This window comes from Pterocles gutturalis, unplaced genomic scaffold, assembly GCF_000699245.1.
Source record: "Pterocles gutturalis isolate BGI_N339 unplaced genomic scaffold, ASM69924v1 scaffold9307, whole genome shotgun sequence".
NCBI classification, from domain to species: Eukaryota; Metazoa; Chordata; class Aves; order Pterocliformes; family Pteroclidae; genus Pterocles; species Pterocles gutturalis.
The window spans coordinates 1-23,118 of NW_010107929.1; the positions used below are offsets into that span (position 1 = coordinate 1).

A 23,118-nucleotide genomic window follows, 5' to 3' on the forward strand; every position below is an offset into this window, starting at 1 on the left:
GCACACCACAGGGAGTCTGGGAATGGAGACGCACCTGAAAAGCTCCAGTTGACGGTGAAGCCAAAGGTGGGCTGTCTCTTCTGGTTGGTGAGGTGCTGGGACCCCTGCAGTGCTGATACCCGGATCTCATTCGTGGTGGCCGTCACAGCTGTGTGGTAGGTGCCAAAGAAGTCTCCTTTTCCATTCAGAGCCCCTATGGTCATGTTGGAGCCCAGGTCGTTGATCCATTTCCCAGTCAGCACGCACTGGAGCAGAGGGGACTCAGTGTTGGTGCCACAGGGGAGCCTGGGCGTGGGCAGGGCGCCAGGAGGGGGAGCCCCCAGGAGCAGAAGCCCCAAAAAAAAACCCCTGCCGTTACCTTTCTTGAAGAGAGGCTGGGAGCCACCAGGGCCAGGCTGAGCACCAGGAGGAAGGGAGTCGCTTGCACCATCTCTACAGCAGGTAGACAGCTGGTGTACCCAGGGATGTGCTCCTCGCAGGACTCTGCCAATGCGCCTGCTCCCTCACCTTTTATTGCTGCTAAGGCTGTGGGTGGCAGCTCCGGCCAGGGCATTGTGCAATCTGGGTGTTTCCAAATTTGCAGTTCCCAGCTGTATGAGAGAGTGGTTTCAGGCAGATATTCCGAGAAGGGCCTCCCGAAACTGTCCCTTCCTGCTCACACTTCCCTGGCTCCCACTGGTCATTGACAGCCAGGATGGATGCTCAAGCAGGGAAAACCTCTCTCAGGGGTGGCTGTCCCTTCTGCCACCCATTTGCCATGCCACTGCCTTGCCCAGGGTGCACAGAGGTGCCAAGAAGCCTTAACCCCAGTGTAACCCGGGATCGGCAGCACACAGCCTCACCCTGCTCCCCTTCACCAGGCATCCTCACAGGCACTCATCCAGCCCCCAGCTCCCTTCTGGGCTTTGCTTTATTCCCTGCCCCTGTACTGAAGCAGCCACAGAGCAGGCTACAAAGCACCTGGTCTCCCCTTGCCCAGGCCTGCCACAAAGCTTTGCTGCTGTTTTTACAAGCTGGCTTTTGTTGGAAGGAAATTATTTTGTTTATGAAAGACAAACATTCCCTGAATATCTTGGATGTTGCATTTTAATGCTGACAGAAATTGTATTTACGCAGAGATTCTTAAATAACTAGGTATTTATGTAATTCCACTTATGTTGTCCTTGTTTCTGGCCGGGGAGGCTGAAGTGGCTCTGTTCACACCAGATTTTCTCACCCATTCCTCAATGCTTTTCAGGGCAGTTTCCTAAAATATGTATGTTTTAATTCCCCTGGTATTCACAGCAAGAGCTGATGGAGCCCTATTCACCAGAAAATGCTCCTTTTCTTAAAATGGAGACAAGGCAACTCTTTGAAACATCTCAGAAATACTTCCCAAATTTTGCTTTCCCTTTAATCTCACTTTTGAGCCCCAGTTTCTCTCTGACAGCAAAATTCATTGCTACCAAGGCTGGGGAGTGCTGCATTTCTGCTGTTGGCACCTCAATGCCCCCCTGTCCTCTCTGCAGGAGTCCCACAGCCCTCTTGCACCCCTGCCCACAGGAACTCCCCAGCCAGTGAGCTGGCTGCCCGTGGGAAATTCCTGCCCCAGTGTTTGCCTTCCTCTGTCTTAGAAATTAACTGCACAACTAGGTAAGTTTTCCCACACAACTGCTGTTTGCTTTGTCTGTTTTTTTGGCAGGCAGGCATCACCTGGAGCATGGCTATCACCCCTTTGCCATCGCCCACTCTTCACCATGGCCCCACTGTCACCCCCTCCGCATCTCCCCCTGGCCATCATTCCCTTTGCCATCACCTTGGTTCATGGAGCTCCTGCAGGGACCCCACAGCTACTGGTGGGCAAGGGGATGGCCACCAAAACGTCTCCATGCTGGCACCGCTGCTGGTGGCAACGCACACCTCATTTACAGCCACAGGTTTATTTTAGTATCATACAAACAATATTGGTGCTATCTGCCCATAACCTTTATTTTTCCTTAATTTAACAATCCTTAGCCCAGGGGCATATCTCACAGGTGCAGGGAACAGCTCAGGGCTCAAGGAGGTGGACTTGATGACTCGTCTCAGCTTAGTCAAAAATAAAACAAGCCAAGAGCTGTGTTATCTCTGCAGGGTTTGCACCCTCCAAAGGGCAGCCAGCGAAGCAGCTCAGGGCTGGCAATCATTGCCATGGCTAAATCCTGCAATGACACTCCTGAGCCCTGGGCACAGCAAGGAGTGGGCAAGGGTCCAAAGCAGAAAGTGCTGAAGAAGTTGGCAGGGCTGTGGTTTAAACCCATGTACGTCAGGGGTCAAGAAAGGGTTAATGGATAATAATAAGAAAGAGTTAATGAATAATTAAACTCACTGCTTAAGCTGGCATTGAGTCAGTCTTGAAAAACTGTAGTACAGGCAAATGTTAGAGAAAACCGCATCTAACCAAGGCTGTGCCCATGCAGAAGTTGCTGAAAGCTGAGCCTATCAGATACAAGTTTTATTGAGGTGGTACAGTCAAAAGAGAAGGAAAGAGCAGAAACATCCCTTGATACAGGCTGAATTGCCCCAACCTTTGAAAGAAAGTCTGTGGGCAGCCTATCACCTGGGGTTAAGGAGTGATACTAATGGGTCGCAGCAATAAAACCCAGCTCAGTCAGGAGCTGTGCTGGCTTTGGTACCTGTGTTTGTCCCTTGACACCATCCCCAGTGGCTGCCAACACAAGACAAATCAAGGTGGGCAGCCCATGTGAGCTGCACCGGTGTCCTGCCACCCCTGCTCCCCTCCAGCTTTGCCGCGGTGACCCTAAGTGAGACCATCTCAGTCCCTCTCTGTCTGCTGTGGTCTCTGCCATGGGAGGACAACATTGGCTAGTTGAGGAGGACCGCACCCGGGACAACCTGCCCTCACCAAGTAATATTATACTGCTGCCCAGGCGGATGCAGGAACACTCCCCCCGGGAGCAAAGAAAAGGCCATTTATCACTGTCTGGCAGCCCCAGGCCACCGCAGCGACTCCTGCCTGCACCAGCTCCGAGGGCACGCAAGGGCTGGGGGGAGGGTGGGCACCATCACAGGGGCAAGGACAGGCCACTTCCCAGCCCAGCCCTCAGGGCGCTTCAGGATTAAGGGACAGCATTAGAGCAAAAAGCTCTGAAGTGGGCAGAAAGACCTTGTAGCCAACCCTGGGGGCAGAGCCCCCTCCTACCCCCTTGAAACCATGTAGGTACAGCCTCCAAATGCTGCGCTGTCAGAGAAAGGAGGAAAACGAAGCAAGGTGCCCAGCCTTGGGAGGGAAGAGACAGGATTCAGTCAAGGGCCAGCTCTGGGGCATTGCTGCTCCCCACAAAGGCATTTTCAGGAAAAATGCGAGGCTCCTTGCCTTCCCCTGCCTTGCAGGCAGGAGAGGAGAGAGCAAGGGGCAGGTCTCTCCTGCTATCAAATCTAGGGGGGAGGCACATCCTGCTCCCATTATCAAAACCACACAAAAGCCAGCCTGCAATTACAGCTTGCCCCCCCTGCATTCCCAGCCCAGGAAGAAAAGGGGGAGCAACAGGGGCTCGCTGCTCAAGCTTGACCCTGTGGCAGGGAAGACACACAAGAAGAAGGAAGAGACAACTGGACAAATTTATTAAGAACTTAAAATGATTCAGCCTCTAAAACGTGCTCTGCTGCCCACTCCCGGCACCAGCAGGGAAGGGTGCCACGGTACCAGACCAGGACCTGCTGCTTGGGCTCCGATTGTCACAGGCTGGGGAGCCAGGGCTCCCCTGGGGATTGCATCTGCCACAGGCTCTCCTGGGGCTGGTGCCTTGGGACAGAGCCAGTCTGTGGTTGCAGCGTTACACAAGACAGGGACAACTACAGCAGCCATGTGCTGCGTGCACTAGTCCAATGTCCTCACACACACATACACTCTCACATTTTTTTTGCCCTGCAGGCCAGTTCCCACCTTACCCAGCCCACTGACTCCAGGAGAGAGGTCTCCTGTGCACCTGGGCCAGGTACCAGCTCTGGTGGAGGATGACTGGGGGTCCTGCAGGCTGTCAGAGCCCTGAGTGATGAGGAAGCGGAGGCACAGGCTTTACCAGCACCTCCTTATCCCACCCCTCTCCTCTCTGAGGGGACATCACCTGTATCTCTGATCCAGCCTCATGCTCAGCATCCGCGGCTGGAAGCCCCCTGAGGCAAAGGGCATGTAGTGGAGGTAGGGAAGGAAAACAGCAATGTGAGTATCATCAAAAAGGGGGAGGGAAGGGTCCCCATCCACCAGCTGAGGCTCCCCCCCAGCTCCCTGGTGCACCCACTGCCCTGCTCAGTGTCACCAGCCTCAAGGCTGGATGGGGATGGGGGCTGAGTGCACAGGTGCTGATGCCTGGCCAGCTCTGCGCTCCACAGCCAGCTGCATGCTCCAGATGCTAAGGGGCCGCATGTAAGCCAGCGAGCGGTAGACTTTCTTCTCCCGATAGGCCTCTGGTGTCTGGAAAGCCATACCCAGCCGTTCCCATACTGTCCGGTAGCAGCCCTCTGCTGTATGAAAACCTTCTTCCACCAGCCCCTGTAGCAGAGGAAAGATGACCATCAGCCCATCCACAGAGTGCAAAGAGATGGCACAGGCTGAGGGGTGCAGTGTCACCACTCACCTCCTGGATCATGGTGGCAGCCAAGGCATAGACCACGCCAACCCACACCTCATCGGACTGCACGCTGGACGTGTCAGGCACCCCATCGGGTCTCATGCCATTCACTGCTCCCATGGTGCCACCAGCAAAGCTCATGACATTCTTCTCAAAAATCATCTTGAGCGCACTGACAATATGACTCTTGGGGAAGACCTGCATAGGGAGAGAGAGGGCTTTGGCCTCAGTGCTCACAGACCCCTCAGGCTCGGTCTCCAGGGATCAGGGTCAAGTTTTCCATTAGAAAGAGGTGAACACTGCTCACTGGGTAAATAGCCACCTTGGGGAAATAACAGAAGGAAGTGGAAAAGCCTCTTTCCCAAATTTTTTTTTTAAAAAAAAGCTGTTGCTCAATAGAAGATATGCTGAACTTCATTCCACCTTCCTCCTAGGGAGGCTGATAGCTCATCCAACTAGTGTGTCTCCATAAAGAGCCTCTCACCTTCAGTCACTGGCCAAACCCCCCACATCTCTTGGGAGATGGCTTTCGGGACCTGGACAACGACACCATCCTGTCCTAGTTTCAGCTGAGACAGAGTTAACTTTCTTCATAGTAGGTATTGGGAGGCTATGTTTTGGATTTGTGCTAAGAAAGCTGATAACATACCAGCGTTGAGAGTTGCTGCCAAGACAGTCGAGAACTTTTCAGTATCTCTGCTGTGGCAGTGTCTGCAGAGGCAGAAGAAGCTGGGAGGGAGCAAAGCCCCAGTTCCTAGCCCAAGATTTGACCTTAGGTTTAGGAATGAGACCCAAATTGGCCAATAGTCTATTCCCTATCATGCACACCATGCCCAGTATACAGGTGAGGATCTATCCGGAAGCTCGCTCTCTTGCTCCAGATCAGCTCTCTTCTCAGGTCAGTTCTCTCCAGGTCATCCCTCTCTCAGGTTTGTCTCCCTCCCTCGGTCATCTCTCAGCCTCAGACACTCAGGCTCTTATCTCTGTTCTGGGATCACGATTTCAGGACTCTCCCTGCTCCGGGAACGTTATCCAGGAATGGGCTGAGCCTTGAGCATCAGGGGGTGAGCAGTATCACTGTGTATCACTCATTTGTGTATTTGTATATATTACATTATTATTTTCAATATTATTTTAGTTTAGTTGTTAAAATTGTTCTTATCTCAACCCACAAGTCTCTTTTCCCTTTACCCCTTTAATTCTCTCCTCCATCCCAAGAAGGGGGGAGGGTGAGGGAGCAGTTGTTGCGTAAAACCACACCACCTCCTCCTCTTGGTTTATGTTCACCACTGCTTGTTTCTCAGGCTAACAACTATGTGAGGCCCAGACTTCCTCCTGGTAAAACCGCTGCGCTGTTCTCTGAGCCCATCTGCACCAGGTGCAAGAGGCATTGCAACACCTACAAGAGATGGTACACCGGCCAGAAGTGGGCAAAGGACAGTCTGGGATCAGTGAGGCTGGAGGCATCCTCCTGCCAAAGGGAAAGGTTATAGCACAAAGCTGGTCTGATGACATCAGAAGGCATCTTGCAGCTGCGAAGTGAATGTTGTGGATATGAGTTGGTTTGTTTGGGCAAATTCTGGGAATCTTGGGGGCGGGGCTGTGGGTGGATAAAAAAAAAAAATCAGCTTCAGCTCAGGGGAAAAACAAAAACAGGGCTTAGTTTTGAGTGATTTCAAAAGGACTTTAATCGTTCCAATTTTGTAATCACGTGGTGACGCAAGAGTTTGTGGCCTGGACCAAGGGGAGTTTGAGGTGAAAGAAGGGGCAGCCTGGGGATAAAGAGGTCAGACTGAGATGCACAAGATGCCTGATGGTTTTCTGTGCCTGCTAGAAGAGATTTGAGACTTTTATCTCAAGTGAAAGTTAAAGACTCACAGAAGGTCAATAGTGCTCACTTGATGAACAGCCATTTCAGGAGATTATCAAGAGGAAGTAAAAACCTTCTCCTTCCGATAGGGGGGGAAAAAAAAGGCCGTTCCAAGGCCAGAAGCTGAAAACAGTTACGAGAACAGAATGAAGTATCATGCTGAGTAAGCTCTTGACAAAAAAAAAAAAAAAAAAAAGGAAACCCCACAAATGAAAAAACAACCACCCAAATGAAACCAACCAACCCCACCTGAGCATGAAAATAGCTGCCAGCCAAACAAAAAAATAAAAAAAAAAAAGTGGAGCAGCAATGCAGCAAGGACTGCATTAGGATGAAAAGGTTCTGTGCGCAGCTGGAATTATAATAAAGCTTTTGCACTGCTTTCATTACTGACAATAAACTAGGAAGTGCCAGTCCAGCAGAAGTCACTGCCCTGGTGAGAAAAGCAAAGTTCAGGACACAGTAATGCTGCAAACAGAAGGCTGGTTCATCTCCATCCCATGCCCACCTAATGGTGAGAAAGCCATTACAAGAACTTGTGACCAAGATCAGGAGTGATGTCATGGAGCAACCATGACATCTGCTTGCAAGAAAGGGAAAAGCCAGCTGGCTCCCAGCTCATCAGCACAGCCCAGGAATGTGCCAGACCTTGCCAGTCTGGTGCCACCACAGCCAGGGGGAAGCCAGAGGTGTGACAACACCAGAGGGGAGGTTTCCAAGGCAGGCTGGGCAGCCCAACCAGACAGCTTTGGTAGACACAAAGGAAAGGCAGCAGATCCCTTTTATCTACATGAAAGCTAAGCATCTGACACAGTCATTTTTCCCTGGTGTGGCTCTGGAGATAAGCCCAAGCATTGTTAGGGAGTAGGAGCCAGCAGAGGTGTGGCTGAAGCAGCCATCTCTGGCAGAAGGTTTCGGGGCACAGTTTCTTCAGGACTGGCGTCACAGGCTTCTCCTAATTGGTATTTCATTACTGACCTGTGGGTGCAGCGAGAGTGTGTTAATAAGGTGACAAATGGGAGCATTGCCAGGCAGGCAAGGGATCAAAATGCAATGGAAAAAAAAAAAAAACCTTGATAGTTCTAGTAACAGAAGAGAGAAGTTCACCAGTCCCACCCCCAGTGAGCTCAAAGCTCACCAGCCAGTAGAGAAGAGGGCCATCTTCAGCAACAAAAGTCTGAGGCTACAGAAAGTCAAGTGAGATTTTTGGATTGCACCAGGTTTACTGTTTCTGCCCAAAGGGATGTTTGGGCATTACTACATGAGGTCTGTGAAAGATTCTGCCTGGAGCCCTGGGCACAGCCCCAGTCCCCACACGCTAGGGACCTACATTGGGATAAATGCAGGAGAGCACAACCAAGTGCCCATTTCTCATTAAACCCCATAGCATTTGGCACAAGCTGCTCCTAGGAAAGGTCATTTGAAGCTCCTCTCTGGTACCAACATATGGTGACATAGTCTATCGCCCTCACACAGCCAAGAGTCATTCCTTCCTTCAGTCACCCAAAGCATTTGCCTGTCCATCAGCACCAGAGAGAGCTTTGGTCTGACAACAGTCTATGGGTCACAAATGAGGCCTCTCCACTTCCCACCTCTGTTTCAGGTACTGCACCACCAGCAGCTGCTCTTACTGTCCCATCAGACAAAAGGAGTCTTCAGTCAATTCTTCTGTTGCAACTGAAGAGCAGCAGGCTCTAGGGCCCCAAATAAGCCTTAGTTTACTAGGGTATTAATTTAGGACTTTAAACTAGGCAGCAAATAATACACGGAAAGTTTCATACACTTTTTTTTTCCTTTTTTAAACAAATGATCCCCTTTGATAAGGGGAGGTAAAGGATGCCACTTGTTGAGCTGCCTGCTACAAGATGAAGGACATGTCTTCTACTGCATAAGCTTACACAGAGAGCTTCCTAAGACAAGTTACTCAATCACCAACTCTGTCTTTGCTCCTTACTGTGACCATTGGACACTCATCCTTTTTTGACACAGAGGAAAGAATCTTAAAGACAGGGAAAGATAAACCACAGTGCTGCCCCAGAAGAACCCTTCATCGTGCTGTGTCACCCCAGAGGTGCCTGTGCCGCCCTGGAGGAGTCCATCATTGTACCACGCCAGAGGAGCCCACTGTCACACTGTGTCGCCCCAGAAGAGTCCATCGTCACCCCTCATATTTTAGACTCTAAGGCTATACTTACAGTGTACGAAGCCCAATTTTTCCTTTTCAAAGTCTTAGTTTTGGCTTCCAATGCCTCATTTTAGATTCCAAAGTCTCAATTTTGTGGTGTCCAAAGCCTTGTTTTTACACTCTAAAGGCTCAGTTTCAGTTTGAAGTCTCTGTTGAGTGTCCAAAGCTTCAGTTTCAGGGTCCGAGGCATCACTTTTAGGATCCAGGCAACTGTTTTTAGGATCCAAGCCGCATCTTGAGAGTCCAAACCCCTCCTTCAGGCCCCAAAGCTTTGATTCTAGGATTGAAAGCCTCCCTTTTGGTCCCAAAGCCTCTCTTTTAGGGAACAAATGCTCATCTGTAAGTTCCAAAACTCTGTTTTAAAGTTCAAAGACTGATTTTAGGAACCCAGAGCACCACTTTTAATGCACAAAGTCTGATTTTGAAGATCCAAAGCCTCAGTTTTAGAGGCTAAAGCCTTATTTATAGGGTCCAAAGGCTCATTTCAGGCCCCAGCTGTCATTTTTAGCTTCCAAAGCCTTTTTAGTGTCCAGCCTCAGTTGTTTAATGCTCAAAGCCTCATTTTGAGCCTCCAACAACACATTTTAGGGTGAAAAACCTTAGTTTTTGGTACCAAAGCATCATTTGAGGGCACAAACCTTAATCTCAGGATTCAAAGCCTCAATTTTGTTTCCAAATACACATTTTTAGGGCCCTAGGCCCTATTTTGAAGGTCCAAACCCCCCTTCTACAGCTTAAAGCCTCCATTAGAGTGCTCTAAGCCCTATATTTGGGACCAAAGCTTAATTTCTGGACCCATGAGGCTCCCCTTCTTTTCAGGGACCAAAGTGTTATTTGTAGAATCTATCCTCTGCTTTTGAGTGCCCAAAACCCCACTTTTAGGGCCGATATCCTAATTTTTAGGGTCCAAACCTGTCTTTTATTACCCATAGCCTTTTTTTTTTTAGGGCCCACAGTTTCATTTTGAGGGTTTAAACCCTAATTTTTCATGCAGAAAGCCTCATTTTAGGCTCTAAAGCTGCATTTATAGTGTCCAAAGCCTCATTTTTCCTTTTCAAAGTCTTAATTTTGTCTTCCAAGGCCACAGTTTCATGCTCCAAAGTCTCAGTTTTAAACTGCAAAGCCTCAGTCTTCTTTGCAGGCTCCAATGCCACAATTTTAGTTTCCAAAAAATCCCCTTTTTAGGGCCCAAAGCCTCATTTTTAGGGTCCCAAAACTTTGTTTCTAGTGTTGAAAGCCTCCTTTTTGGGCCTAAAGACTCACTTTTTAGGGTCCAAACTCTCAAGAGTTAAACAGGATATTCTATTCACAAGAGATAAACAGGACATTCTGATAGACCACATTGCTCCAGGAGTCCCTGTCCCTCACAGCAGCAGAGTTGCCGGAGGGATTTGTGCCTTGTGAAACAGTACATCCTAACACTGTAGAAGGCGGCTGGAAACTGGTCACTTCTGAAGACTGACAACTGAGGGACAGGTTTAGTGCCCTCCAGGCTGAGGAGGAGCTGGGCATGGCTTCAAGGGAAGCAACTGGGGCAAAAGACCTTGTGGCACATGGGAACACCTGGGAGAAGAAGCAAGGGATTGTGGTGGGTGACCGCCTGCTGCAGGGGACAGAGGCATCCATCTGCCAACCTGACCTCTTGTCTGGAGAGGTTTGTCACCTATGAGGGGCTCGAGTACAAGATATCACGGCAAGACTGCCAAGGCTTGTCCACGCATCAGACTATTACTCTCTGCTGCTCTTCCATGTGGACACTAATGATTCTGAAGGCAAACTGGAAACCATCAAACAGGATTTCAGAGCTTTGGGGATGGTGACCAAGAGTCTGGGAGGTCATTTTCTCCTCAATCCTGCCACTGAAGGAGCAGGAGAGGGGGAGGAGACAGATTTGCCAAGTTAACAACTGACTGTGCCACTGGTGCTGGCAAAAGGGTTTGGTTTTTACAGCCATGGGACCCAGTCTGAAGATTGACAACTGATGGTGAGAGATGGGATCCACCTCAATAAGTGGGGCACAAGTGTCTTTGCCAACTAGTTGTCCAGCCTGGTAAGCAGAGCTTTAAACTAGGAAAGATGGGGGAAGGGGAGAGTTATAGAGACAGGGTAGTCAGCAACATGCAGCAAGTCAGGATGCCTCCAGCAGGTGCATGCTCACAGGACTTGACTATGGAAGATCCTCTTGCACCCCTCCTGGGAAACCTGCATGCTCAAATACCTCTCTGAATGCCCACACACCAATGCAGGCAGCACAGGGAATAATCAGGAAGAATTTGAGATCTGTGTGTGGCTGTGGGGCCATGATCTCATTGCAATTATAGATACATGGTGTGATAGCTCACGTGACTGGAATGATGTCATGGATGGCTATGTGCTTTTTAGGGAAGACAGGCCAGGAAGGCAAGGTGATGGAGTTGTTCTTCATGTGAGAAAGCAACTGGAATGTATCAGCCTAGAGGTGGATGAAGAGTGAGTTGAGAGCTTACAGGTAAGGATTAAAGGGTAGGTTAATATGGGTGACACTATTGGGGGTGTTTACTACAGGCCACCAGATCAGGAAGCCAGTGGAGCTTTCTACAGACAGCTGGAAGTAGCCTCACGACCACAGGCCCTGGTTCTCATGGGGGACTTCATCCACCCCAATACCTGCTGGAAAGACAACACAGCTAGGCACAAAGAGTCTGGGAGGTTCCCATAGAGCACTGATGATGATGATGACTTTTTGACACAGGTGACAGAGGACCCAACAAGATGACGTGTGCAGCTGGACCTTGAACTAACAAACAAGGAAGGACTGGGTGGAGATGTGAAGGCTTGGGGCAGCCTTGGCTGCAGTGACCATGAGATGGTACAGTTCAGGATCCTACGAGGAGGAAGCATGGTAATAAAGAGGATCACAATCCTGGACTTGAGGAAAGCCAACTTTGACCTCTTCAGGGACCTACCTGGAGGAATCCCAAGGGGTTAGGGCCCTAGAAGGAACAGGGGTCCAAGAGTGCTGGTAAATATTCAAGCATCACTTCCTCCAAGCTCAAGATCAGTGCATCCCTGTGAGTAAGAAGTCAAGCAAAGCAGGCAACAGACCTGCGTAGATGAGCAAAGAGTTCCTGGCAAAACTCAAACAGAAGAAGGAAGTATACAGAAAAGGGGACAGGCCAATTGGGAGTAATACAAGAACGTTGTCAAACTATGTGGGGATTTAACAAGGATGGCTAAGGCTCATTTGGAATTGAATCTGGCAAGGGATGTCAAGGACAACAAGGTCTTCTTCAAATACATCAGCAGCAAAAGGAAGACTAGGGAAAATGAGCACCCACTGCTGAATGGGGTGGGTGCCCTGGTGACAAAGGATACAGGGAAGGCAGAGTTACTCAATGCCTTCTTTGCTTCAGTCTTACTGTTAAGGCCAGCCCTCAGGAAAGCCAGATCCTGGAGACAGAGAAAGTCTGGAGAAGGGAAGACTTTACCTTGATTGAGGAGGATCAGGTTAGAGATCATTTAGGCAAACTTGACACCCACAAATCCATGGGCCCCAATGCGATGCACCCACAAGTGCTAAGGAAGCTGGTGGACATTATTGCTAGGCCACTCTCCATCATCTTTGAAAGTTTACGGAAAACAGGAGAGGTTCCTGAGGACTGGAAAAAAGCCAGTGTTACTCCAGTCTTCAAAAAGGGCAACAAGGAGGATCCAGGAAACTACAGGCCTCTCAGCCTCACCTCCACCCCAGAAAGGTGAAGGGACATCTCATCCTGGATATCATCTCTAAGTGTGTGGAAGAAAAGATGATCAGGAGTAGTCAGCAAGGATTCACCAATGGGAAATCATGCTTAACTAACCTGATAGCATTCTATGATGGAATGACTGGCTGGGTAGATTAAGGGAGAGGAGTGGATGCTGTCTACCTTGACTTCAGCAAAGCTTTTGACACCGTCTCCCATAACATCCTCTTAAGCTCACAAAGTGTGGGTTAGATGAGTGAGATGAGTGGACCATGAGGTGGACTGAGAACTGGCTGAATGGCAGAGTACAGAGAGTCATGATCAGCAGTGCAGTCTAGTTGGAGGCTGGTAGCCTAGTGTTGTCCCCTAGGGGTCAATATTGTTCAACTTATTCATCAGTGACACAGATAAAGGGACAGAGCACACCCTCATCAAGTTTGCTGATGATACCACATTGGAAGGAGTGACTGATACACCAGAAGGTTGTGCTACCATTCAGAGACACCTGGACAGGCTGGAGACCTGGGCAGAGAAGAACCTCATGAAGTTCAGCAATGGCAAGCACAGGGTCCTGCACCCAGGGAGGAATAAATCCACACACCAGTACTGGTTGAAGGTTGACCTTCTAGAAAGCAGCTCTGCAGAGGAGGACCTGGGAGTCCTGATGGACAAGTTAATCATGAGCCAGCAACGTGCCCTTGTGGCCAAGAATGCCAATGGTTATCTTGGGCTGCATTAGGAAGAGTGTTGCCAGCAGGTCAAGGGAGGTGATCCTCCCCCTATACACAGCTCTGGCGAGGCCACATCTGGACTTTGTGTCCAGTTCTCACTGGGCTGGGTACTGGGCTCCCCAGTACCAGAGAGACATGGATGTACTGGACGGAGTCCAGCAAAGGGCTACAAAGATGACTAGGGGACTGGAGCATCCCTCTTACAAGGCTAGGCTGAGAGGGCTGGGCCTCTTTAGACTGGAGAAGAGAAGACAGAGGGGATCTTATCAACATATGCAAACATCAGGATGGATGTGTCAAGAGGACGGTGCCAGACTATTTTCAGCAGTGCCCAGTGACAGGACAAGAGGCAACGGGCACAAACTGAAATATAGGAAGTTCCACCTGAATGTGAGGAAAAAAAACTTTACTCAAAGAGTGACAGAGCACTGGAACAGGTTGCCCAAAGAGGTTGTGGAGTCTCTTCTCTGGAGATACTGAAAACCCACCTGGACATGATCCTGTGCAATGTGCTCTAGATGACCCTGCTGAGCAGGGGTGTTGGACTGGATGATCTCCAGAGGTCTCTTCCAATCTCAAAAACTGTGTGTGAGAAACAGCACCTTGCCAGTGGGACCTTCCTCCAAGTGTGCCAGAGCTGACTGCAGTTACACACTCCTGCTGCATGGCCTCTCCACGAGCAGATTTTGGTTTAAGGCAGGATGCCCCAACATGCATCCAACAGCCTCCACTCAAGCACACACCACTGAAGGGGTGCAGACTGTAGTCCCCGCACCAGCCCCTAACGCTTAAACCACACCACATGCCAGCCCTGCTGCTCTCCTCCAGGCACATGTCCCAACTCACTCCACCCTGCCCCAGGCTTCCCCTTCCTTACCTCAAACTCCCCTTGATCCAGACCACATGCCCCAAGAAACCACTGCCCAGCACACTGGTCTGACATGATGCTGCTGGAAGTGTCACTCCCACTGCTGTCATAGTTGTAGTATTTTCCTAGAAACAAGGCAGGAAACAGTTTTCAATCCGATAGTTTAGAATCTTCTCACATATGCTGTCCCCTACGCTCCACCCCCCGAGGCAGGAGCACGGCAGTTTTTCCAGAAGGGCCTCCTCTCTTTCCTTTCCCAAACCACTATACCTTTTTTGTTCCCTCCCTGGTACCTGCACTTTCCTTTCTGCTTGGAGGGATAGCATCTCCCCTCCTTTCCTCATCCCCTGCAAGACTCCAGGATGACACAAGGAGGAGCCATCCCCCTGCCAAGGGACACATGGCCAGCCAAGTGTGTTTCCCCACTGGTGAGCACCCACCATTCCAGAGCATCCTCTCAAATGCCTCCTTGCCCTTGCTCAGTATGCGTGTGTATTTCTGCTGGATCTCGGCGTCCCCAAGCACCTTTGCCATCTTGCACATCACGCAGACAGCTGCCAGCCACAGCCCACCACAGTATGCACTGCCACAGCAAAGAAAAAGCAGCGTTGGCAATCCCCACAGGTTGCACAGAGCTCCCACAATACATGGGAACCACTGTCCCAGCTCTGAGCTAACTCCCCACCTCATGCTCCCCATCTCCAACGCCTACCTGCCTCTCTTGCTCACCTGGCTCCATTTACCACCCATGCATCATATGTCTGGTCAGCAAAGCCACCATTTTCGATGAGCCCATCATTATCTGTATCAAACTTCAGCTCTGACTCCATCACAGCCTGAGGGAGAGGCAGGATACAGTTATGCAGCCCCTGAATCCTGGTTGCCCCTCACACTCTCCTCAGGAGCATCCATCCTCTTGGGATGTCATATGGCTTCCAAGAGAAGCAACAAGGGGGGGAGGTGCCCCATGGTCTGATTTCCCAGTACCTGGCAAACTGGCCACATGTCCTGCAAGTACAGGGAGTCGTGTGTCAGGTAGTAGTCACGGTACACCTGCAGCACAAACTTCAGGTTGAGGTCCTTCCAGTCAGCTGTGTCGTGCATCAGGTAGGCATTGACACGCTGCCATGGCTCATCACCTAAGCAAGGACAGAGGAGATGCAGCAAGGCAGCAAGCAACGAACATCCCCTCTCCTACCCATGAGCAAGATCCCAAAGGTGCTGTGATCAAACAGCACTAAAATAACATGTTGCACCCTGTGCCACCTCTACTGAGAGCAGCCTTCCCACTACTCCTCAGCTTCCCCATCTCCCTTGTACGAGCTCCATGAAATGTGGTCGTCATCACCACCCCACACTACCCAAGCTTTTCATTCCCAGACAACAGTGTATCCCACACAGCACTCCTCTTTCCCACAGATTGGGAGTTAACTACCCTGAGAAAGTTGTGTGAGCAGCCCTGCACCCTCCCTGCCCTGCAGCAGGCCTGGCTAGACCCCTCACCTGGGTCCCCAATGTCGTGTGGCACCACATTCTTCAGCTTCACCTGGGCTGTCTGACCACCCATCAAGTACTGCCGCGGCTGGACATCCTCATTCACCACAGTGACAGCTGGAGAGGACACAGAGAAAGAGACATTAGAAAGGCAGCAGGCACTGCAGCAGCAAGCTCCAAGCACAGGCAGGGCCATGGGCACCAGTATGTCAGGCCACCCTTTGGAGCTCCAGCTGCAAGATCACAGCCCTCTACAAAGGGCTGAGGGGACACTAGGCTGCTCCCAATCTCCCTTCAGCAGGGGACATGCAACTGTCACCACCCCATTACACAAGGTGGTGGCTGCACGCAGGCCTGGGAGGGAACCCCAGTGGGCTCAGCCCAACAAATGGCTCTGCTCCACCACTGGTTGGGCCACCACTGAGCAGCTTCCAAGCCCATGCAAAGCATCAGGGTCTTGCAAAAAACTCCATGCTTCTCCTCCACAAGGGTCATGGAGAGAGCCGGTAGGACCAGGAACTCGCCCAGGGCAGGCGGAGCCAGCTGTGCACCCCCAGTGCAACAGGAAGGCATCCCAGTGCTGGGCACAGATGCTGAGAAGCAGCAATGTTGGTGATGCAAGACCTGGGCCCAGCAGAGGAGCTGGAAGGGGATGCTAGCTCCATGGCACAGATTTCTGTGGCAAATGCTGTCCCAAATCCTGCTTCTTCCCTAGGCAAAGACATCAGCAGGCATCAAGCCAGGGTCTCCTGGGTCCCTCACCAATGTCATACTGCAGGCTGATCTGCAGCTTGGGCCACAGCATGATGAGAGCAAAGGAGGCATAGAAGTGGACATCGTAGGTGTTGTACATCCGGTACTCCTGGCCTGGAAGGACAAGGGAGATGGTGAGGGATAGGAGACCCACTACAGGGAAGGGAAAGGAGTGACAGGTCCACCCTCCCACACAGCCCAAGAAGGTGGGCTATCTCCTGGCACAGGCAGGCGCTCCGCTTAGAAATTATTTTTATTCTCGACGCAGAGCACCCAAGGGTTTGGGGAAGACCTCATTCCATATCCTACTGGGCTTGGTCCTGCAAGGGGTTTTGCTGGGAACAGCACTGCTCCCTACCCATCAGGGTGTGAAAAGCAACCCCATGGCAGGTTAAAAAGCACTGGTGGTAGCCAACAGGGAGGGGTTGAATTGGGACCATCCATCATGTCCCTGCAAGTTACCTTCCAAATAAGCAAACCTTCCGTACTCCCGCAGGACAGGGAGGAGGTGGGAGAGGCCAGCCCCTGCCGGCCCCTGCAGGTCCTCAGCACAGCAGTCTGGGGGCAGCTCCACCCAGATGGTCCCCCCATCCGTCACGAAGTACAGCTCATTGAAGAGGGCCGACTTGTACCAGGAAGGCAGCTGGCTGTGGGCAAGGGGGAAACTCAACCACAGCGGCCAAGATGGCAATGCTCCTGCTCTGACCAGCCCCAGGAGGCCACCAGGAACGTGTGCCCATCTACTCTACCTGTTCTCCAGGATGGGCTTCTGCCACGCTTCAATCTTCCTCTCCCACTCCTTGTAGTGCACCAGGGCATGATGCGACAGGGCAGGCGCAGCATCACCTCCACTGCCAAAAAAACGGGTGTACCGCCTGCCAAGCAGGGGTCTGGTGAGTACGCCATGGGCAACTGGGAAGCCCACCTGGCTGTGGGACAGGGGCTGGACTATAGTGAACACCAGAATAACAGAGCTGCCAGTGCAGGGGCATTGAGGAGCAGGGGCTGGGGAGAGGGTCCCCTCTGTGAGGTGGCAGGGCCGTGGCTGCAGGGAGGGATGGGACAAGGCTCCCCAGGTAGCATGCAAGCCCAGAGGCAGGGAAAAGGGGGTTTCGGGGACATGAGTCAAGCCCCACTGGAGAAAACCCACCCACCTGAGGTGCAGCTTCTCCTTGGAGCCAAAGTGAACACAGGGCATGTCCCAAGCCAGGGCCAGCTCCAGCGTCCTGTGACTCTGGGCAGGCACCGTGCAGCTGGCACACACTGCTGCTGCTGTCACCTCCCCCTTCTCTGTTGGGCTGCTTTTACCTGCAGGGAAAAGAAGTATTCACAAGTGACCAAGTAAGCCTATGGGGGGGTGACTGGTGCTCCCATGCACCCCAAGGGGGACAAGACTACCTGGGCATGCCCCAGTCCCCTTGCAACCTGGAGGTTACAACCCCAGGGTTTTAAGGGATGACACTACCGCATGTGAGTAACTGCTTTTTGCAAGCAGGAAAAAATACCTGCCATGGGCGGAGCGGTTAAAAAAATAAGTCATCAAAGCAGAGGGACAAATCAGGCAGGAAACTCCACCAGGCATGAGTGGAAGGGACGCAGCACTCCATGACTTTGTAGCTGCGCTGCACCTGGAGACACTGTGACTTTCTAGTGATAGTCATCGTTTCCAACTTTTTGCAGGGTGCTTGAACCGTGCCTGTATTTAAGAAAAGCCCTGAGGCGGCTGGATAATTATATGCTGGTTCTGATGTGTGCTCCAGGTAAACTCATTAAAGCAACAATTTTAGCAGAAGCACAGATCTTGACTATGATAATGCCTGGCATGCACAAAGGAAAATCACATCCTGATAGCCTGGAGAGCTGAGTGCATGTAGGCAGGAAACTTAGTTTTCCGGAAATAATTATATAAACATTTTATTTACATAACGTAAGCTTCAAGAAATCTTGAGAAGGCCCAGTGTAAGCATTACTAGTTTGTCAGCATCATCCTTGTTCAAAAGCTGGCAGAGACATTAGGCAAATGGTCACCTTTTATCACAGTAAGAGGTTAGCAGTAAGGACTGGGAGACACCACCTTGCTTCAAGGCTTCTGCCAAGGGAGTGAGCAGACAACTGAGGATGATGCAGAAGTATCAGGAGAACACCAGGGACCTTCTGGTTACTATATTGGTTCCCTGAAGACCAGCACCAAACCTCAGGGACTGCTAAATGCCTGCTAGAACAAATCTGACGGGGCCAAGCTTGCACATCCAGCAAGAACAGTGGCTGGGCATCACTGCAGCTGCTCAGCAGAAACCTCAGCTCAGTGTGAAACCCTACACAGACTAACAAGATACTGGTATGTGCAATTAACATAGCTGAGAAGAGCCCCAAAGTAGTGCAAACAGCCTTTGGAGAACCACAGGGAGGACAACATGACAAGCAACAGGAAATTCAGATGCCGCCTAAAGCTGGGAATGTGCCACAGCATCACCGAGAGGTTTTTGCGATGGCACTGATATAGCTGGAGAAAAGGAAATCTGCCCTCACTTGGGTGCCCTGTGCCCCACAACCACTGTCTCCACCCATTACCCCTGCTCCCCCTCCACCTGTCCCACAGAGGACAGAGGGACTCACCAGTGGGGGAATCCAGCCTGCCATCCTGGAGGAGATCCTGCCACACCTCTCTACCCAATCCTGCAGGATTGAATGCTGTGAAGTGGGTGACTTCCGTGCCAGCCTGGGGAAGGTAAGAGCACCATCAGGGGCCAGTACTCTTGAGGGGCAGATGCATGCTCCCCTCCCCACTCCCAACAACTCTGGGACCCCCAGACTCACTCGCTGCACGCTGCCCAGAAATGCGAACTCCAAACCCACCCACTTGCTATCCCGCAAGCTTCACCCACAGCTTCTCTCTTGGCACACATAGAATCATAGAATGGTTAGGGCTGGAAAGGACCTTAAAAATCACTGAGTTCCAACCCCCCTGCCATGGGCAGGGACACCCTTCACTAGACCAGGTTGCTCAAAGCCTCATCCAGCCTGGCCTTGAACACCTCCAGGGATGGGGCACCCAGAACTTCCCTGGGCAACCTGTTCCAGTGCCTCACCACCCTCACAGTGAAAAATTTCTTCCTGATGTCTAGTCTACATCTGCCTCCTTCAGCTTATACCCATTACCCCGTGTCCTCTCACTACACTCCCTGATAAAGAGTGCCTCCCCATCTCTCCTGTAGCCCCCCTTCAGGTACAGGTAGGCTGCTATTAAGTCTCCTCAGAGCACCATGCCCTACATTCACCAAATACATACATGCCCAAAGAGGGTGCCCTTGAGGAAGTCCTGTCCCCACTTCTGCTCCAGTGGTCAGGCAAGCACTGAGGACCGGTACCAACCCCAACCCATCACACACCCATCCTCTACCAGCTGCCTGGAAGCAGCCCTGCCACATTCAGCAGTGCTGAACAACTCCCCGCAGCAGGAGCCACACCACCGTGTGGCTGGGGGTGCCAGCCCTTTACCTTCTCCCGGGCAGAGATGGCAAAGGTGAAGGGGTTCACACGTGTGCAGTGGTGCAGCAGGACTCCAGCAACCCGCTCGCCCTCCTTCTCAAAGGTGAAAGGCTCATTCCAGTGCCCTCCACTCCTGTCATCCTTCTTTCCTGTGCCATTCTGGAGGCTAAACATGATGGAGACATCCACGTCCTCATCCCTCCCGTTCTCCACCTCCCAGATGAACACTCCCACTGGCAGGCTGGAGTCCTGGCAGAGACAGACAATACTGCATATAGGGCTGGTGCTCCACGGTTCGCTGTCAGAGCATCACTCATCACATGGCTGGGGAGACCATGCAGACTGCAGGAGCAAGACCACTGGGAACAACTTGGTCTCTGTTTCTGCTGCCAAACTGGGGAACAGCAGCGCAGAGGATTTTGGGAGGCAAGCAATACAAAACTCAGATCACAAACCCTGGGCTAGCAAACCCACATGGGGCAATGCACAGACGGAAAGCAGCGTTTAAGGCTCAGACAGGTGTCTCACAGGCTGATACAGGCTCACGTGCTTCTCTGAGGTAAGAGGAAGGTCAGGCCTGTCAGCAGCACAGCCTGCCGCCCTTGCCTGGGGCTGGGAGTGAGCAGGAGCAGCGTGCAGGAGCAGCAAGGCATCCCTTGATGCCATCCAGAGCTTCCGCGTTGGCTGCGGGGGTTCCTCCTGCCTGTGAGCATTGCTAAGCAGAGACATGGGGAAACGTTGGGAAAGCCCAACTGGGAAAGCCCCGCCAATAAGCGGCTCTTCCCTTGGGGGTGGCAGACAAAAGCCAGCTGAAACACTCTCAGGAACACAGATGACAAATCAACCCACAAGTACAGGCTGAAGGTTTCCCCAAAACGTTACCACCAGATCCTCCTGGCAGTAAGGCCACAGCTCTGGATCTGCCATTCCAGGCAGGTAGGAGCTGGGACAGTCACAGCACAAAACCAAAGGCAGGGAATAAGCAGGAAAAAGTGTCAGAGCACAGGCCAGAAGGGAAAGGAGCAGCTGCTAGAGCAAAGCAGAAGCAAAAAGGGAAAACACTTCCAGCACCAACCACCCCAGGAGAGGTAAACACTTCCAGGGTCCCACTGCTACACATCTGGCAGCTGGCACGAAGGACATGGTCTTACGACAGAAAAGATCAGGCTGGGAAAGAACATTAACAAGGTGGCAAGTCTGGTTGTTTTCAGGCAATGCTGAGCTGGGCAAGGAGGGACAAGGAACTCCTCTACAACAGCATCCTCAGACACACGGGCAATGCCCAGGGGTCAAAAAACTCAACAACTCCAAGCCTCTGATACCCAAATGGGATGCACAAAGGTCAGACAGCCAAGGGCCTATCCTAGGAGCATCTCACAGGACAGCCCCATCTCTGCTGTGCCAGTCCTTTCCCCCCCACCACGCAAGCAGCTCTGCAAAATCCCTGCCAACCTGCTCCATGAGCTGTGCTGCTGCAGCCTGGTGCTCCCATGGGACAGGCTGCAACCAGCATGGAGCCATTGCCTCCTTACCTTATAGTCATGGGGGATGACAGGAGAGACCTGGCGGCAAGTGAGTACCACGTTTTGCCCCGGGAGCTCGTAGACCATCCAGGCACGGGGGTAGAGGGCATGGTAGAAGGCGTAGTGGCCGCAGAAACCCCAGTTCCAGCCCTGCAGAGTGCTGGGTCTCTCCACAGACAAGACCTGCTGGTAAACTGTCTGCCCCTTGCAACGCAGGCATACTGTGAACTGGGGAGGAGAGGAGCACGTGGAGGTGACGAGATGAGCCCAAGAGTAGATGCCTCAACCACCCAGACTGGTGGAGTGCTGCTCACACCCCTCACAGACCCTGCTGCACTTACCTGGTCCGCGATGACCGTTTCATAGTGATAAATGCCAGGGTTCAGCTGCCAGCGGCAGAACTCTCCCCGCCAGCCACGGGTGATGGTGCCTCCCCCGATCCCGCCCAGCGGGCACCCTGGCAAAGACACCAGAAATCAGCACCTCTGTTCCTTCCCATGGTGGGATCCAGCTCTGGGGGCCCCTCAGCACTGTTTGCATCCCAGAAACTCCTTGACTCACTCCCCAGCTCTAGCACGTTGGTGGCCCCACAGGAATCCCTGTCCACCCAGCACACTGGGCATTGCACCACCCCAGTGCCCAAACTGGAGGCTGACCATAGATTTGCTGCAGAGGAACGGCACACAAGAGGTCAATGAAGGCAGATTTCTTCTCTATGCGGGTCTTCTTGTACCACCACCTGAAGTATCTGCAATGGAAAGAAATGTATGAAAGAAGACAAGGGGTAAGGGCTATAAGCTGAAAGAGGGTAGATTTAGATTAGATATTAGGAAGAAATTTTTCACTGTGAGGGTGGTGAGGCACTGGAAGAGGTTGCCGAGAGAAGCTGTGGATGTGCCATCCCTGGAGGTGTTCAAGGCCAGGCTGGATGAGGCTTTGAGCAACCTGGTCTAGTGGAAGGTGTCCCTGCCCATGGTAGGGGGGTTGGAACTAGATGATCTTTAAGGTCCTTTACAACCCAAACCGTTCTGTGATTCTAAGATGGTGTCACTGTCCCTTCAGTGTCACTGGGCAGGACACGACCAACACACGTTGCAGCTGCCCTTCTTGTAGAGATGTACAATGGGAACCAGTGTTCGAGGGCGTGTGGGGCAGCAGCCCCTGCCATCCCTCTGCAGCATGTGTCGGTCAGCAGACATGAGCAGGCAGAGCTCAGGCAGCTCAGGTCTGCCTGCAAGGGCACAGCACAAAAAAAGAGCACTCCAATACTCGAAAGCAGCGCTCTCGTCTCGTGCAGGGGCAGGCAGCTTTCCCAGATGCCCATGGAGAAGTGGGAATGCACTCAAGGACCACCATTACCTTCATGCCTGGTAGGGCATGTCCTGCTAAGGAAGATCTGTGAGCAGAGGCACAAGCCCAGAGAAGCCATGCGCTGCTCCAGGGACATGAGCCTTGCTCTCCCAACTCCACGTTCCCACTGTCACACACAGCCCTGCCACATCCCAGTGACACATCCCCAGGGGCAGATAGCATTGGGCAGCCTTGCCCTGGAGGAGGTGATGGTTGCTCTCTGCACCTGGCAGGATCCTGGAGACTCATCTCCACTTGCACAGACAGGCACTGCCCATCAGATAATTTATCACCCAAAGGTCTGGGAATTGAGAGACACCCACACTGGGGCACACCTGCACCTGGGTGTGCCAGCACCACTCCAGGCAAGAGGAGCAGGGCTGGGCTCCAAGTCTATGCTCGTAAAGGACTGGATTTTGCTAATGAACTGCCTCAAGTTAAATCTTCTATAAAGGAGACAATTAGGATATGGAAACCAGCTACCAGACCAGAAAAAGCTGAACTTCCTTCCCCCAGTGAACAG

At 51.9% G+C, this 23,118-nt stretch overlaps 2 protein-coding genes across 2 annotated transcripts; both read right to left on the reverse strand.

Moving 5' to 3' along the window:
- Positions 1 to 34: 34 nt before the first annotated feature.
- On the reverse strand, positions 35 to 430 carry LOC104457517 (avidin-like; the record flags this gene model as incomplete). Its single annotated transcript, XM_010072430.1, has 2 exons — positions 359 to 430; positions 35 to 245 (listed from the first exon to the last, which is right to left on the reverse strand). Coding segments are annotated over exons 1-2 (283 nt in total), but the record flags the coding sequence as incomplete, so codon positions are not given.
- Positions 431 to 4,303: 3,873 nt separating this feature from the next.
- GBA2 (glucosidase, beta (bile acid) 2) lies at positions 4,304 to 21,993 on the reverse strand (the record flags this gene model as incomplete). Its single annotated transcript, XM_010072431.1, has 16 exons — positions 4,304 to 4,531; positions 4,617 to 4,808; positions 13,996 to 14,111; positions 14,427 to 14,569; positions 14,716 to 14,822; positions 14,974 to 15,125; positions 15,490 to 15,597; positions 16,243 to 16,347; positions 16,696 to 16,880; positions 16,983 to 17,108; positions 17,388 to 17,541; positions 18,850 to 18,952; positions 19,732 to 19,971; positions 21,255 to 21,473; positions 21,587 to 21,702; positions 21,902 to 21,993. Coding segments are annotated over 16 exons (2,386 nt in total), but the record flags the coding sequence as incomplete, so codon positions are not given.
- Between the last annotated feature and the right edge of the window lie 1,125 nt (positions 21,994 to 23,118).